Below are 14,010 nucleotides of genomic sequence, written 5' to 3'. Positions count from 1 at the left end.
AGTACAGGGGCACGATCACTTCCCTACTCCTGCTGGCCACACTATTTCTGATACAGGCCAGGATGCCATTGGCCTTCTTGGCCACCTGGGCACACTGCTGGCTCATATTCAGCCGGCTGTCAACCAGTACCCCCAGGTCCTTTTCCACCAGGCAGCTTTCCAGCCATTCTTCCCCGAGCCTGTAGCGCTGTGTGGGGTTGTTGTGACCAAAGTGCAGGACCCGGCCCTTGGCCTTGTTGAACCTCATACAGTTGGCCTCGGCCCATGGATCCAGCCTGGCCAGGTCTCTCTGCAGAGCCCTCCTCCCCTCAAGCAGATCAGCACTGCCACCCAGTTTGGTGTCGTCTGCAAATTTACTGAGAGCACACTCAATCCCCTCGATGAGGTATTCCCCATCCCCCATGTTAGATGGCCCTGTAACCTCCAAGAAGCATCCCTTCATTACCTGGCCACCTTTTCAAGATTATCTGGAGCACTATTTAACGGCAGAAAGTGATCTCTCTAATCAATTCTATTATCAGGGACTAGAGCGTGGCATGGAAATAGTAGTATCTCCAAGACTGGGGACCACATGTGGTTTTAGTAGTCACTTAGGGTTTAAAAGCTCAGTTTGGTTTTGATGTCTTCTGTACCGCTTGGGTTTCTTTTTCCTGTCCTTTCAAAATACCGGGAATTGTGTCTGTTTACTCACTGTCTACGCTGGCCCAATGAAATAATGCCTTGTGCTTTTTCTGGCAAGGTTTTTTTCTGGACTCATGGATACATTTGTGACAAGTTTTTAAGTGTTGTTTGACTTTACTTGTAAACAAAATTTTTCTGAAAATACTTAACTTCACCAAAATCAAGTACTCTTTAAAAATAAGCAAACCAGAAATAGTTAAGAGCAACGGTCTGCTCCCTTGAGCCACATTACCACGCTAATTCCAGATGACTGACCAACTAACTTGAGCAATGCGTTTTGCTTCTATAATTGAACACAGTTTTCTTTTTATATTGCAGTTAAACTGTTATTTTTTTCCCCAAGTTTCCTAGAAGACACTTACAAGAATAGCAATGCCAAGACAGGCCAAGGTTGTTAGCCCCTTGCTTTAGCACCAATAGTGGGTGATAACAGATGCCTATCGGAGAATATAGGGGTGGGGCTGATAGCACAGATGCTGCCCTGGCATTGCTAGTATGTGGCCATTTATTAGCCCTTGATGGCCTGTTCTTACATAAATTTATCCAATTACTTTTGAACCTGTAACAATATTTACTGCCCCAGCATTTAGTGCTAAGCTTTTCCAAAGCTTAATAGTGATGAGTTGTGTTATGTTCTTTTACAAGTGGCACTATTTCTTGTAATGGTGCCCCTATTCCTTTGAATGTATTGATCAGTCCAATTCTGCTCGCTTTTTTTACCACTCATAATTTAAATAAAAAACTTTATGATACGATTCATTAGTCACTGGGGCTGCAAAGTCTTAGTTTATTTAATTCTAGATAGTACAGTAGCTTATTCCATGCCTTTCTCTCATCCCTTTTCCAGTTCTGTCCTGTCTCTCTGAGAAAGGGGGGAAACTGCACATGGTGTTGAAGTGGTACTAATGATTGAATGCAGTCTCATTAAGTAACTTCTAATTTCTCTTCACCTTTTCTAACACTTGATGATTTTTTTTTTTTTTAAATTTTTTTTGACCGCTAATGGGCTCAGTGCTGACATCAGAAGAGCAGAATTTTAAGGCTGTATCTGAATTCAACATGTACAGCATTAGGCTCCAAGTTTATTATTATTATTATTATTATTATTATTATTATTATTATTATTGTTCAGGGGCCCACTCTTCTTGCATTGTTTTACTGCTCTGACACAGGATTTGTAACTCGTGACCTGTAAGGGGGCTTAACCCCTCCTTCTCCTGCTTCATTATGCAAGGGGACTAGTCTTTTCTGATGCCATTTTTTTCTGATACTCATAATGATACTGTCAAAATGCTTGTGTTATTCCTATAAAGAAAAGAGAAGAAAAAGTCAAGCTAATTACATTATTACAAGATTACAATACGTAGAAGCTTTTGTTTTATTTTTACCCAAAGGCTAATGTTTTCTTAAAGTGATCTGATTTTGAAATACTCTGTAGGCAATCTATTTTTCCTATGAAAACAGAGCGGAACACAGGGTGTTAATTAGGCCTATTATAAAAGAGGCTTGCCCTGGGTTGATTCTGAAACAGAAAATCAAGAGGCAGCAGAGCATGACGTATTTGGAACTGACACTACTGCCTGCAGCGTGGACTGCATTCATAGATCATATGTTTGCAAAGATGCAGTAATGGGGGACTGAGAAATAGCTCCGGTTTTAAAATATTTAGAGACGACCTTATTGGAAAGACAGTGTGTCTCACTCGTGCTTGACAGTATCTGTGGCCACAAAACTGTGTCCGAAGGTCTTAATTAAAAGTACAAAACAAATCTTTCCTTTGTGTGGCTTTTTTGAACAGCGGTGTTTGTAGCTACTGAGAGTGTTTAATATGATGATGACATCCTGAAGTCTTTAATCATGGTTATGGGGTTTAGGTTTCTGAATAATGTACTGAAGCATCAAAAATATGTCCTCAGTAATGTTTTAGAGCATGTTTTAGAAATGGTGTAAAATTGACAGAACTTTGAGATCTATTTTTAAATTATTTTTAGGTAAAAAATGTTAAAATAAAAAAGAAAAATGTCGTGGCAGGTGTATGTGGGACTCTAGTCGTGATCTTAACATTGGTCTTAAACTTTTTAGTAAGTAGCATGGTAACGAGAATGTCTTATTTTATTTTTAGCTTCTTAAATTGATGAGACCAGAGTCTTTTAAACTATTACTATAAAAGAAAAAATAGGTGTCTTGGAATACAAAGGTATTCTCTTGGGTTTTTTGCCGGGGAGGTTTGGATACACTGTAGCCAATTTTGAGCATTTGTGCATTGTGTGAATAGAACACTTTGATAATACAGCTGCTCTACATAACTGTCAGTGGTTTTCTTTCACGTTACTTAAAACAGAGGCAGGATTAGATGGCTACTTCTGGACGAATATTTAACAAAATACAACCCGTCGTCTTTACAGGAAGATAGAAAGTCTCATTGAAATAGGAGAAAAACAGATGCAAAACAAAATAAGAAGTGAGACTTGAAGGAGTCTCTTAGGTCACTGGAAACTCCACCCAGTGCAAGAAGGAGGCCTCTTGGAATGGAAGATGAGAGCATAATTATAAAATCAGAATTCAAATTAATTTTTTATTATAGAGGTCAATTTGTTCATTTCAAATTTTAACCTGTTTTTCCCCATCTTCTGATCTGTTAAATGTAAGCCACACTTGTAGCCATTTGCAATAATTTTTTGCTTTAAATTTACATTTTCTGGTTTTAGACATGCCTTCTCTCCAGAATGCCTTTTTCCTTTTTAGTTACTTCCTTTTAATTGCCCATTCACGATCATCCCTCTCCTGTTTGCAGTGGCAGATCTGTTTTGAGAAAACAAATAAAATGGCTGCAATTTGGAAAGAGTTTCCAGTGGTGCCCTCTGCTGTGGCTTGCCAGCACACCCTTCTTTCTTTTGAAAAAGGCAGAAAGTCGGTCGTGTGTATGGTGAGAAGTAAAAAGAAATTGCACGTAAGAAAAATGGTTTGAAAAAGTCATACAGAAATAACTGAAATTCAAGAAGTCCTGAAATGAAGCAAGTGTAGTAAATGAGAAATGATGTACAGGAGATAGATTGAGAGCATCTCTATACAGCTTTTCTCGTAGTGCAGTGGAGAGGGTATGTACCCGGCAATGGGATATACGTAAAACTAGTGAAGGTGTTTGTTTTTTCCCTCAAGTGTCTGTTTTGTTTTATTTTACATCCGGTTCGTGAGCATTTTGGGCATAGGAATGCCTTGCTTGGTCACAGTGAGAATCGCAGTGGGAAGGTCTTCACATTAGATGTAACTTTTCATCATTTCCTTACGAATTATTCTTCTCTATTTGTTTCTTTAATCTGCTGTAAACTGTGAAGATTTTTGGATATAATGGATTTGCAATTTTTATTGTAAAATAAATGTGCGGATTCTTTGTGATATGTTTTAAATATCCTTTGTGATGGAAATAACTGGCTATGAATAAGATTATAAAACTTAAGTTGTACTGAAGATGTTAAATGAATTGCAAAAATAATTTATTGCTCTTCAGTATTATCTATTTAATGGGCCATTAGCCTGGATATTCTTTGTTTGAATATTGTATAATATTAAAAGAAAGCAAAGGAATATTAGACTCAGTTGGGCCGTTAACGCGTTACAGATATATACGCAGTTTTAAGGTGGTACCTTGATCTTATGAAACTACCTGCCCTCGTGTGCTTTTTCATCGTATTAAGGTTGTAACTGCATATGGGTAGTCTTAGGTCTTTGTAAGAAATACATCTATATTGGTGATGAATAGATGGATGCATGGAAAGCAACCAAACTGTTTTGCAATCACATATACCATCTTTGATTGGTATTCAGTTGATTCCCACAGTAAGTAGGCTGTGTCTAGAAGTTTTCAAAAATGTGTAATATCTCATGACCTTTAGGCACTTGTGAAAGACTGCAGTTTTCAAAAGATGGGATGCTCGATGATCAGCAATTTCTGAAAGTTAAGACTTCTTAAAATAACTTAATTCAGACTCCTCTTCCCTTCACCTCCCCACCCCCCCAAATCAGAACTGCTTGTTGTTAGCATATAAGGGAGATGGGGGTTAATGAAATGTCTTGATTTTTACCTATCTAGTCTTTAGTGTCTTTCTAAATTGCAAATATTGTGACAAGAGGCTGAGTTGTGGTGATTCCAGTAAAACTTGACCTTTATTACCCAAAGGTATGGGAGGGAGGGAGGATGAGACCTTGTCCCACCAAAGCACGAGATGTTTTCCAGATGTTTGCCATCCCTACCTCTCTTAGCAAATGGCAGTGACCTTGCTGAGATTTTTGCTTTTCATAAATGCAACAGAATAAATTTAGACCTGAGACTTTTTTTTTTACGTGAATTTGAATACATATGCATGCTCTCTCTTGTCAAGAAAGGCTACAGTGAACTTCCTTGCTAACTGTGAGGGACAATAAGACATCGGCCTGTTTTTTGGACATGCTATCCTTCTAGAACTCGTAATTCCTGCAGATAACAGAACAAAGGTGGTAATAAAGGTGCTGCTGTTACTATCCTTCAAATCGGCGCTCTGTGGTGGCACTGGGTTTCCAACCTTCAGGAGCGCTGCTGTCATCCTCTTGCCACCCGCCCCGTGGTGGTGTTGCCCTGCTGCTCTCTGTCCCCTCCTGACCCTGCTCCCTCAGCCGGGGCTGTCGCAGCCACCTCTGGCCGCGGGCCAGGGACCATTTTGCAGGTCTCCTGCAGCTGGCTGCTCTGCTTCACGCTCCATCGTTTGAACTGGTTAAATACCAGTATCGCCAAAAGGTGAGACCTTGATCTGGGTTTACCAAATGCAAGTTGAGAAGCACATAAGAAGCTCGCAGGGGAAGCAGACTGGGTCAGGCACTGCAAAAGCCACATTGCAGGAACTGGTTTTGGAGCCTTTTCTGAGACAACACTGGTGTCGCCAGGCGGCCCTGTCCTGCCGGCCCTGTTTAAGGTAGGCAAGGAAGCAGGATAAAAACCGAGTGCAAATCCCTGCTTCAAGTCTAGTAATAAAAGAATTTAATCTTTACCTCTCTTTCGATATAAGTATGTGGCATATAGTAGACATTTGAAGAAATGCTCAAGAAACTTAGCCAAAGTTCAGATAGGTTCCCTCGGGCAGTAGTTTTGTTTGAGAGTCAGCAAGGGGGAGCGTCTGAACTGGTCCCTGGTACTGGGGTTTGGACCTTCCTCAGCAATTCACTGCCCTGCAGAATTGGGGAGCACCGGCAGCACAGAAAGGGACGGATGTGAAAGACCCCTCCGGTTTGTGTGTCCCTAACAGCCGGGACAGTCCAGGCGTGCTCAGCGTGGGAGTCTCAGAACACCAAGTTGAGCTGTTTGGAAAAGATATTTGTCATTGTTTAATAACATTTTTGACTTTGGGATAACAGAGAATCCTGGATAACACATCCATCTGTCAGTTTTACAAAGCCAAGAATTTTAATCTCCCATTTTCATTTTCTTAGGAATGCTGTGTATTTCCAGTTTGGTGTGCTTACGTGCATGCCCATGTAGATCAAATGTTGTCAGTGCCGCCTTATACAACTGAAGTACCTATAAAAAAAAAAAACCCTGACGTATTTAAGATGTGCTAATGCTATTCAAATTGCAGATCTGCTATAAGCAAAAGTATTTGTTTCTATTTTGTGATGTGTAGGAAAGAAAACCCAACAGAAGAAGCTATCTTACTTAATTCGACTAAAATGTTACGCTACACCTGCATTGCCCAATTCAGTCAGGCAGAAAAAAAGTTGGGTGTGTTCTCAAGGAATAGCATACATTGAAGAAAACCGTGGATTACTTTTAACACTTGTTCTTCATTGAAGTTTATATTTGCTTAAAATCCAAATTGCCAGCGTCGTAGTTGGTAAGATATCTGTATGTGAGGATGATAGTCCAAAGGTTCCATTGCTTCTATTTGATGGAAGTAGGCTTTGTTAATTTGTAAACTTGTATTTTATATTTTTTGTGCTTTTAGTATTTTAATTCAATTCCTTCAGAGGACTTTGTTAGAGAATCTAAGTATTTTTTTTTACGAAGCTGTATAATTTATATTTCTGAAACACTCTCCCCAAATATATACGTAATGATATCTGAAGGGAAGACATCTATCATAAATCCCAACGGACTAAATATGCTGCAAACGCTAAAAGCGGTAAAGATCATGGTGGAGTCCGAGTGCTCTAGTTTGAACACTGCTGGACTTGCTAAGCCTCTGTCAGCCCAGAAAGGTGCTGTTAGGACATCTGTAGATGCAGCCAGCCACACCCGGAGGAGATGGATGGGTTGGCAAACAGTGCATCTGAGCCAGGGATTTATTTTACAAGGGAGTGTCTTGTAGTCCTAGTGACTTAAACACAGCATCTTCAAAATCGAGCGTTATCCAAATTGGAACGTCTAATTACGTGTAAATATGGAGATGAAAAAAAAATGCTCAAGTCTTTAACCTATTTCAGTAACCAGAGCTGTATCTGCAGAAAAGCGTCATGTAGTCAGTTTGGCATTCACTTTCAGTTGAAAGCAAAGTAGGCATAAGGAGTAGATGAACTGCCAAATAAAGGTCATGAACAGTAATTTGTCAATTTTGAGGCCTTTACAGCAAGTTTTTCTGATACTTATCCAGATAGCCGGTCTTGATAAACATTTTTAGGATTTAGATTGGGGATGGGGTAGAGTTCCAGCATTTTGGACAGACAAACACTTGCATGGGTCATAATCCTTTGTAAGTATAATGAAGGCCTTGGACAAAAATAGCCTAAGACACATAATGGCATCAAGAAATTGAGTTTAGAAGAGTCTAGCACAGAGGTAAAATAAATTGGTAGTTGTTCCCTAAAAGATTAAACCAAGTGAATGCAAGTGAATGCGTTTCATTCGTTTCACATGAGAAAAAATGCAAAGCAGTGCAAGTGAGCTGAATCTGCTAAAACCAGAAATTCTCTCCTATCTTTCTGGAAAACATTCTCATTTTAAAGTTATGTCAGTTCTGTTTCCCTCCTGGCAGTAATTGTGAATTTAACTGTCCATTTAGCAAAGGAGAGAGGGCAAGCAAGCATTGAAGGATTTGAAATTATATATTCTGGCCTCATGAATATTTCATGGCTAAAATAAATAAACAAAAGCCTTCCAGACGTGAGATGCTGTGGTTATCTAAGAGGTCGTATCTCTCCTTCACTCACTACCTTCATAATAAATGGCCATTGATTAAATTAAGGAGCTGCTTGATCTCTAGCACTACAGGTGGGAGGTGGTTTCTGGCGAGAGCTACGCCATGGGGTTTCATGGTCTCCCTTTCTCCCTTCCTTTTGCCCTGCTCTCCTGCCCACACTCATTTTCTTCTTTTTTTTTTTTTTTCTTTTTTTAATTCACACCTCATCATATCTATTTGTGTTTATTTTAAGGCTGGTTTACACATTGTGGGGATATCTCCATGGACAATCATTGTTGACTGGAGACTGAGCATAAGGAATGCATATATATATATATATATATATATATATTTATGAAAAAAACATAAAATGTAAGAATTGGCAGATAATTGAACCGGTTTTCTTAATGCCAGTGTTTAAATTCAATAGAGTTTGCTTTAAATACATGGAATATTTTGACACAGGATATTTTTAGAGCCTTGATACCAGACCTGGCAGATTAATGCTCTGCTTCAGTAAATTTTCTTTCTGTTCAACAAAGCAGAACTTCACCCAGTTCAGTTTGTGCCGCTGTAATAGTTTCAAAATATGAATAGCAAGCTGTTGATCAAAGAACTCTTGGTAGAGATAAATCCAGCTTTAAACCTGGATAAACCTGCTTGTTGAATTTTGCTCAGCTATTTATACGGTTGCATCATGCTGTATTTAGACCTAAGTATATCTTTGGTCACAGGAGATGAAAGTTTGTGATGTGCTTTAGCTTGGAGGGTGCGATGTGCTAAACGAAACATTAAAGAGCTCTTCTGTGCTTTGTTTTGTCCTAATGCAAGTTGTCAGGGGCTTTTTGTTTGTTGAGCTTTTTTGCTGGAAAAAGCATAAATTTATTTTCTCCTAAATTCAGTCATTTGTAAATAGTTTGAACTAGAACAATTTTTTTCTGCAGTTTAGTTAAAAATAGCATGTCCTAGGGACAGAGGAAGCAGCTGTGTTAAAGTATCTGCGTATTGCTACATTTTCAGGATTTCTATTAATGATACAAAGTCAGTTGAAATGACATCCATTACATATTTGTCCAAGCAAGTGGAAAAGAAAAATAAACAATGTGGTGCTAGAGAGTCCATTAGAATTGTGTGTCTCTGCCTGTCTTTCCTAGTCAGAGGAGCTGATATCTATATTCTACCCAGTTACTTCTATAATATATATACATCACGCTGAGCAACGCTAAGACAGTGAGGTTTGCCTACCTAATATATATTCTTACTCTTCTTTACTGTTTCGTGGTTCATATATATGCAGATAAAATTTGTATCTTCTTCAGAGCCTTTGCATGCTCTTAAGAATGCATAATGGTTTTTAAAACGATACTTTTTCCATGACAAGAAGCAAGCTAGACTTCTTAGTAGATAACTTCATTTATTTCATGACCGTAAATATTCCTGTAATAATGCAGACAAATTTCCCCAAAGGAGAAGAAAACTATAAAGAGCAGGTGATATGAAAGTCTTTCTTTATCAATGCTACTGCTATTAGAATCAGCAAACGCTACCCTGCTACACCATAGGTTACAATTTTTCCTCCGTAGAGATTTGTTTATGATTACTGTTGGCATACAACTTGAGTCAGGATTTTATATTAAGCTACTAGAAATTAATATAGCATATCATAATCCTGTTCCATTCCTTGTTAGCACTTTTGTCCTCTTGTGTCTTTTGCTAACTTTTGTTTTCCAGGTATCTTACCTAATTTTTTTTCTGGACAAGTCCATTAAAACATAACTTATAAATTAGTATTACAAAATACTGTATTTTATCTTTAAATGTCATTATTATTTTAATACTTACTAAAATCTATTTTTTTCTCTTTAAAACATCAGTACTAAGAGTGGAAGGATCATCTTCAATTTTAGTAATTTTTGTAAACTGTTTTTCTCTCTTAGTTTTGGATATGGCCCGGCACGTTCCCCTTTACCGAGCCCTGCTAGAATTACTCCGTGCTATTGCGTCCTGCACATCGATGGTGCCATTACTGCTGCCTCTGTCGGGAGAAAATAGTGAAGAGGAGGAAGAACAATTGGAGTCACAAGCTTCTGTTGGGACTTTGCTGGCTAAAATGAAGACCTGTGTAGATACCTATACCAACCGCCTCAGGTAACCACTTTTGTCATGCCTAACCTTCCTTTTGCACTTAGGAATATAGAAGTGAAAGAAGATTCGGTTCTGTATATTTACCTGAATGGGTGCTGCAGTCCAGAGTGAGAATATACCATCTGTTTGATCTAGATTTATGTTTATATGTATATATTCTGGTTTATTGTACCATTTGCAAGGAATTTTTTTGCTATGACACAAAGAAGCTGGTAGGTTTGCATACTCCTCTCTCTTAATTGGCAACTGCCCGCTGATCAGAAAGAGGATTCCTGCTCAAGAATCTATGAGCTTCAGATCTTTCTTAAATTTCTTTCCCTTTTAATGAGGTGAATCTTTCGTTTGCAGGACTGTGCATTTCCTGCTGTCAGTCTGACAGCAGGAGCATTCCTCGGGAGCTGTGGAGCAAGCCCATTCTGTAAAGAATGGGATCAGGGAGGGCCAAACCAAATGGTAGTTTTTACAAGAAATGTCCCAACTATCTTTGTGTGCTTCTGTGCTGCTTTACGCGTTGAGCAAGGACCAGGTTCCTCAATGGATTCTCCATCGGAGGCTAACCAGTTAGGAGAGAAGCCTTTGGCTTCTGTCAGGAAGAATAAGGTTCAGGAGGCAAAAGATTTGTGGTGAGAACCCTAACTGTACAGAGATGGTTGAAAATTTTTGACCAGTGTAGCGATACCTGCTGGTGCTACATATGAAAAGCACGTTTCCATGCATCGGTGATTTTATGACAGTTAGTTTGTACATCAGCACAGGTGTCAGAGGTGAGCCAGTATGCTAAACATGATGCAAAATTACAAACTAATGCCCTGGAGCCATCCAAGCCAGGCTTCAGGGTCCTTCAGCCTCCTCTGAGAAACTCTGTTTGACAGTTCTGGTCAACTCCTACCTAGAGACCAGCCTCTAGGTAAGTCCCTTTGTAAAATGGTTATAGAGGCAGTAATAAGCACAGAGTATCTTCCTGGGAATGTGTGAGCCCAGCCTAATTGTTATCTGGTTTTCTTCCTTGATGATTTTGGTGTAGTCCACAGTTACAAGATGGTTTTGCTTTCTCAAACCTGGTATTATTGTCCTATTATCCCCCCAGCTGGCTGGGCCATAAATACTAGGAGAAGAATAAAATGTAGGCTGGCAGTCTTTTTCCTGTTCTACTCGGTAACAACCAGTACCCATGCTGCTAAATCAGTTTTCCCTCTAAATATTCTCCTTTGACAAAGAAAAACTGAATGTTCTGGAGAAATACAATACAGCTTTGTATTATTTTAACAGCTAAAACTACTTACTTTTACCTTCCTGATGTTTCTTTTGCCTTTTCGGACTGTTCCAAAGGTCAAATCAGCTTCTCTGAGCACTTCTGAGTGGTTCACTCAGTGTTACTTTATCGTTGCTTTTATCGTCAATTCTCACACTACAAAACTACGGCTTCTTGTCTTAAATCTGATGGTCACCTTCTGTGAAATGTTGCCCTTCTGTTAAGGCTCACAGGCCAGGCTACAAGCCTGAGAGGGCCTGGTTTTTAGTCATTTGACCGACTAAGTCAGTGCTGCATGTGGTTCCTGTTCGAAGGGGCAGTCACCAGACCAGCACACACAAAAGGAAGGAACCCTGGCATACCTCCCAATACCTCCTGCCTCTCAGAGGTGCTGAGGTTGGTACAGATTTCATGACCAGCTTCCCATCTCTGTTTCTGTATGTCTTCAACCATTCTAGTTTCCAGAACTGAGGATCTGGGGGGGTTAATGGCTGAATCATCTTTTTCTGCCCTGATGGAGTTAGTTGGAAAAGCAAATGCAGCAATACAAATTTTCATTTCATGCTGCAATACAAATTTTCATTTCTTTCTTTTAATAATTTTCTGCTGGCAGCAATTAATTGGTTTCTTGATTCTGTTTACTTGCTTCCAATATAAAGATGGCTTGTTAGGAAATAATACCCATCCTTCCCTGCAAAATTTAGTGTATGTTCAACCATCGTGAAAAGAAGGTAAATACAATGTCAGGAAACGGTGTGTATAGAATGTTCTTCCTCCCACTATAAACTGTCAATATTTACGAGCCAATACCTGAGAGATTTTCTGAGCAAGAATCGTATCATTAGGAACTCTTTCCAGTAACTCCGGATGGACTGGACTTAACCCGCAAATTTCTCTAATCCTTCTTGACTGAGATTGCTAGTCTTGCATATCAAGCATCTAATGTACTGTGGTGGGATTTTTTTTGCTGACTTAATGCAAAAGAAACAGAATTAGGAAGGACAAATAACAGTTCTTCATGTTGGATACCCATCTAAAAATGTCAGCTTGTGCTTGCTGGCAATATTATGTAGATCATAGTGTATATAATCTTCTTAAAATAGAAAAGAGAATACATTTGGCTTCTGTGTAATCCATTTCCAGCATAAATGTATGTATAAATTTCTCCGCCACAATTACTTTTTTTTGCTAGCCTGGTCATCTGTTAGCCTCAGATTTAATGGGCGTGGAAACCTGTATCTTCTCATGTCATTTATCCAGGTTGAAGTCTAAAAAGTTTCTTTCTGAGAATGGCACCTGACGTTAGTCATTAGCTCCTTTTAATTTGGTAAAATAAAACATGGTATGACTAGTTCTTCAGGGTCAGCATAGGATCTGAAAACTAAAAACATTCTAGAAGCACAGTTGGTAGTAGTTTAATAATTGATGAATTTGGTTAAAAAGTCCGTGGCTGGTTCAGTTACATTACCTATACAATTTTCTTGTATTACTTTGATTTATCAGCACAGAAAGAAATCTTGTCTTTCACTGGCTGGTTTAAGCATAATACTGTTGGTCTTTAAAGCAGTATCCAGACAAGGATGAAAACACCAACAGCCTGAACAGCCTGGACTCATTGGAGTGGAAGGTTTTAATTCTCAGCATTTCAGTTGAAGGTTTGCCAGCAATATAAGCAAGTGTTGGCATGAATTTTTTAAATGGGACAATCTGCTGCCCCTTTTAGGTCAAATGCCAGAACAACAACATACTGATGGCATCTGCTTTCAAAGGCAAACAAAACTTTCCTTTATCTGAGGAGCAGTTCTACTTGCGTGTCTACCAAATGTCATCTCCATGTTGGAGCAAGAGTGTCCACTTGGATCCAGAATTTGAAGTGGAACATTTTGGGAATTAGATTCCGGTTAACATTTGATTTCATTTACTCTGAAAGGCCATACTAGTCTGTTGGAAAATTGGGAAAATTCTGGATAATGGAGAAGACATTTAGGTATGAGATGATTTCTCGTGACTGTTTGTTGGACTGCTAGGGAGTCAGAAGCCATCACTAATTCAAGAGTGGTCAGGCTTGTGTAAGGGGTTGCCACAAGGGCTGAGTTTGAGACCTTTGTTTGCTACAATGGCTGAGCCCTCTGCTGCAGAGAAGTGCTGCTGTGTCCAGAGCAGGCTCATCTGAACCACCATCTGCTGGGTGAGCTTCATGGCAAATCGTTAAATTTGGCAAAATAAGCTGATGGCTTTTTTTGTGTCATGTGGAGTATAGCAAGCCTATGTCTAAAATTCCTAAATATGCTTTCCTTTTCCACCCCGGCCACCGCCATGATAACTGCGTAAGGTGTCCCATAGCATTCTCCTGGAGAAGCTGACGGTTCATGGCCTAGATGGATGTACTCTTCGCTGGGTTAAAAACTGGCTGGATGGCCGAGCCCAGAGAGTCGTGGTGAATGGAGCTAAATCCAGTTGGTGGCTGGTCACAAGCGGTGTCCCCCAGGGCTCAGTCCTAGGGCCAGTCTTGTTTAACATCTTTATCAATGACCTGGATGAGGGGATTGAGTGTGCTCTCAGTAAATTTGCAGACGACACCAAACTGGGTGGAGAGGAGGGCTCTGCAGAGAGACCTGGCCAGGCTGGATCCATGGGCCGAGGCCAACTATATGAGGTTCAACAAGGCCAAGGGCCGGGTCCTGCACTTTGGTCACAACAACCCCACGCAGCGCTACAGGCTCGGGGAAGAGTGGCTGGAAAGCTGCCTGGTGGAAAAGGACGTGGGGGTACTGGTTGACAGCCGGCTGA

General features: G+C 39.8%; 1 protein-coding gene across 1 annotated transcript in view; it reads left to right on the top strand.

The window, feature by feature from the left end:
- The window catches only part of BIRC6 (baculoviral IAP repeat containing 6), a 171,505-nt gene that overhangs the window by 137,360 nt on the left and 20,135 nt on the right, over positions 1-14,010 (top strand). The window contains exon 66 of the mRNA XM_035892009.1: positions 9,761-9,971. Within this exon, the coding sequence (XP_035747902.1) occupies positions 9,761-9,971 (211 nt within the window). The remainder of the gene's footprint in view (positions 1-9,760; positions 9,972-14,010) is intronic.

The sequence above is a fragment of the Egretta garzetta genome, unplaced genomic scaffold, assembly GCF_000687185.1.
Source record: "Egretta garzetta isolate BGI_Z169 unplaced genomic scaffold, ASM68718v1 scaffold54, whole genome shotgun sequence".
NCBI lineage: Eukaryota > Metazoa > Chordata > Aves > Pelecaniformes > Ardeidae > Egretta > Egretta garzetta.
The sequence above is the reverse complement of the archived record's forward strand: the minus strand, read 5'-3'. Positions and strand labels throughout refer to the sequence as shown.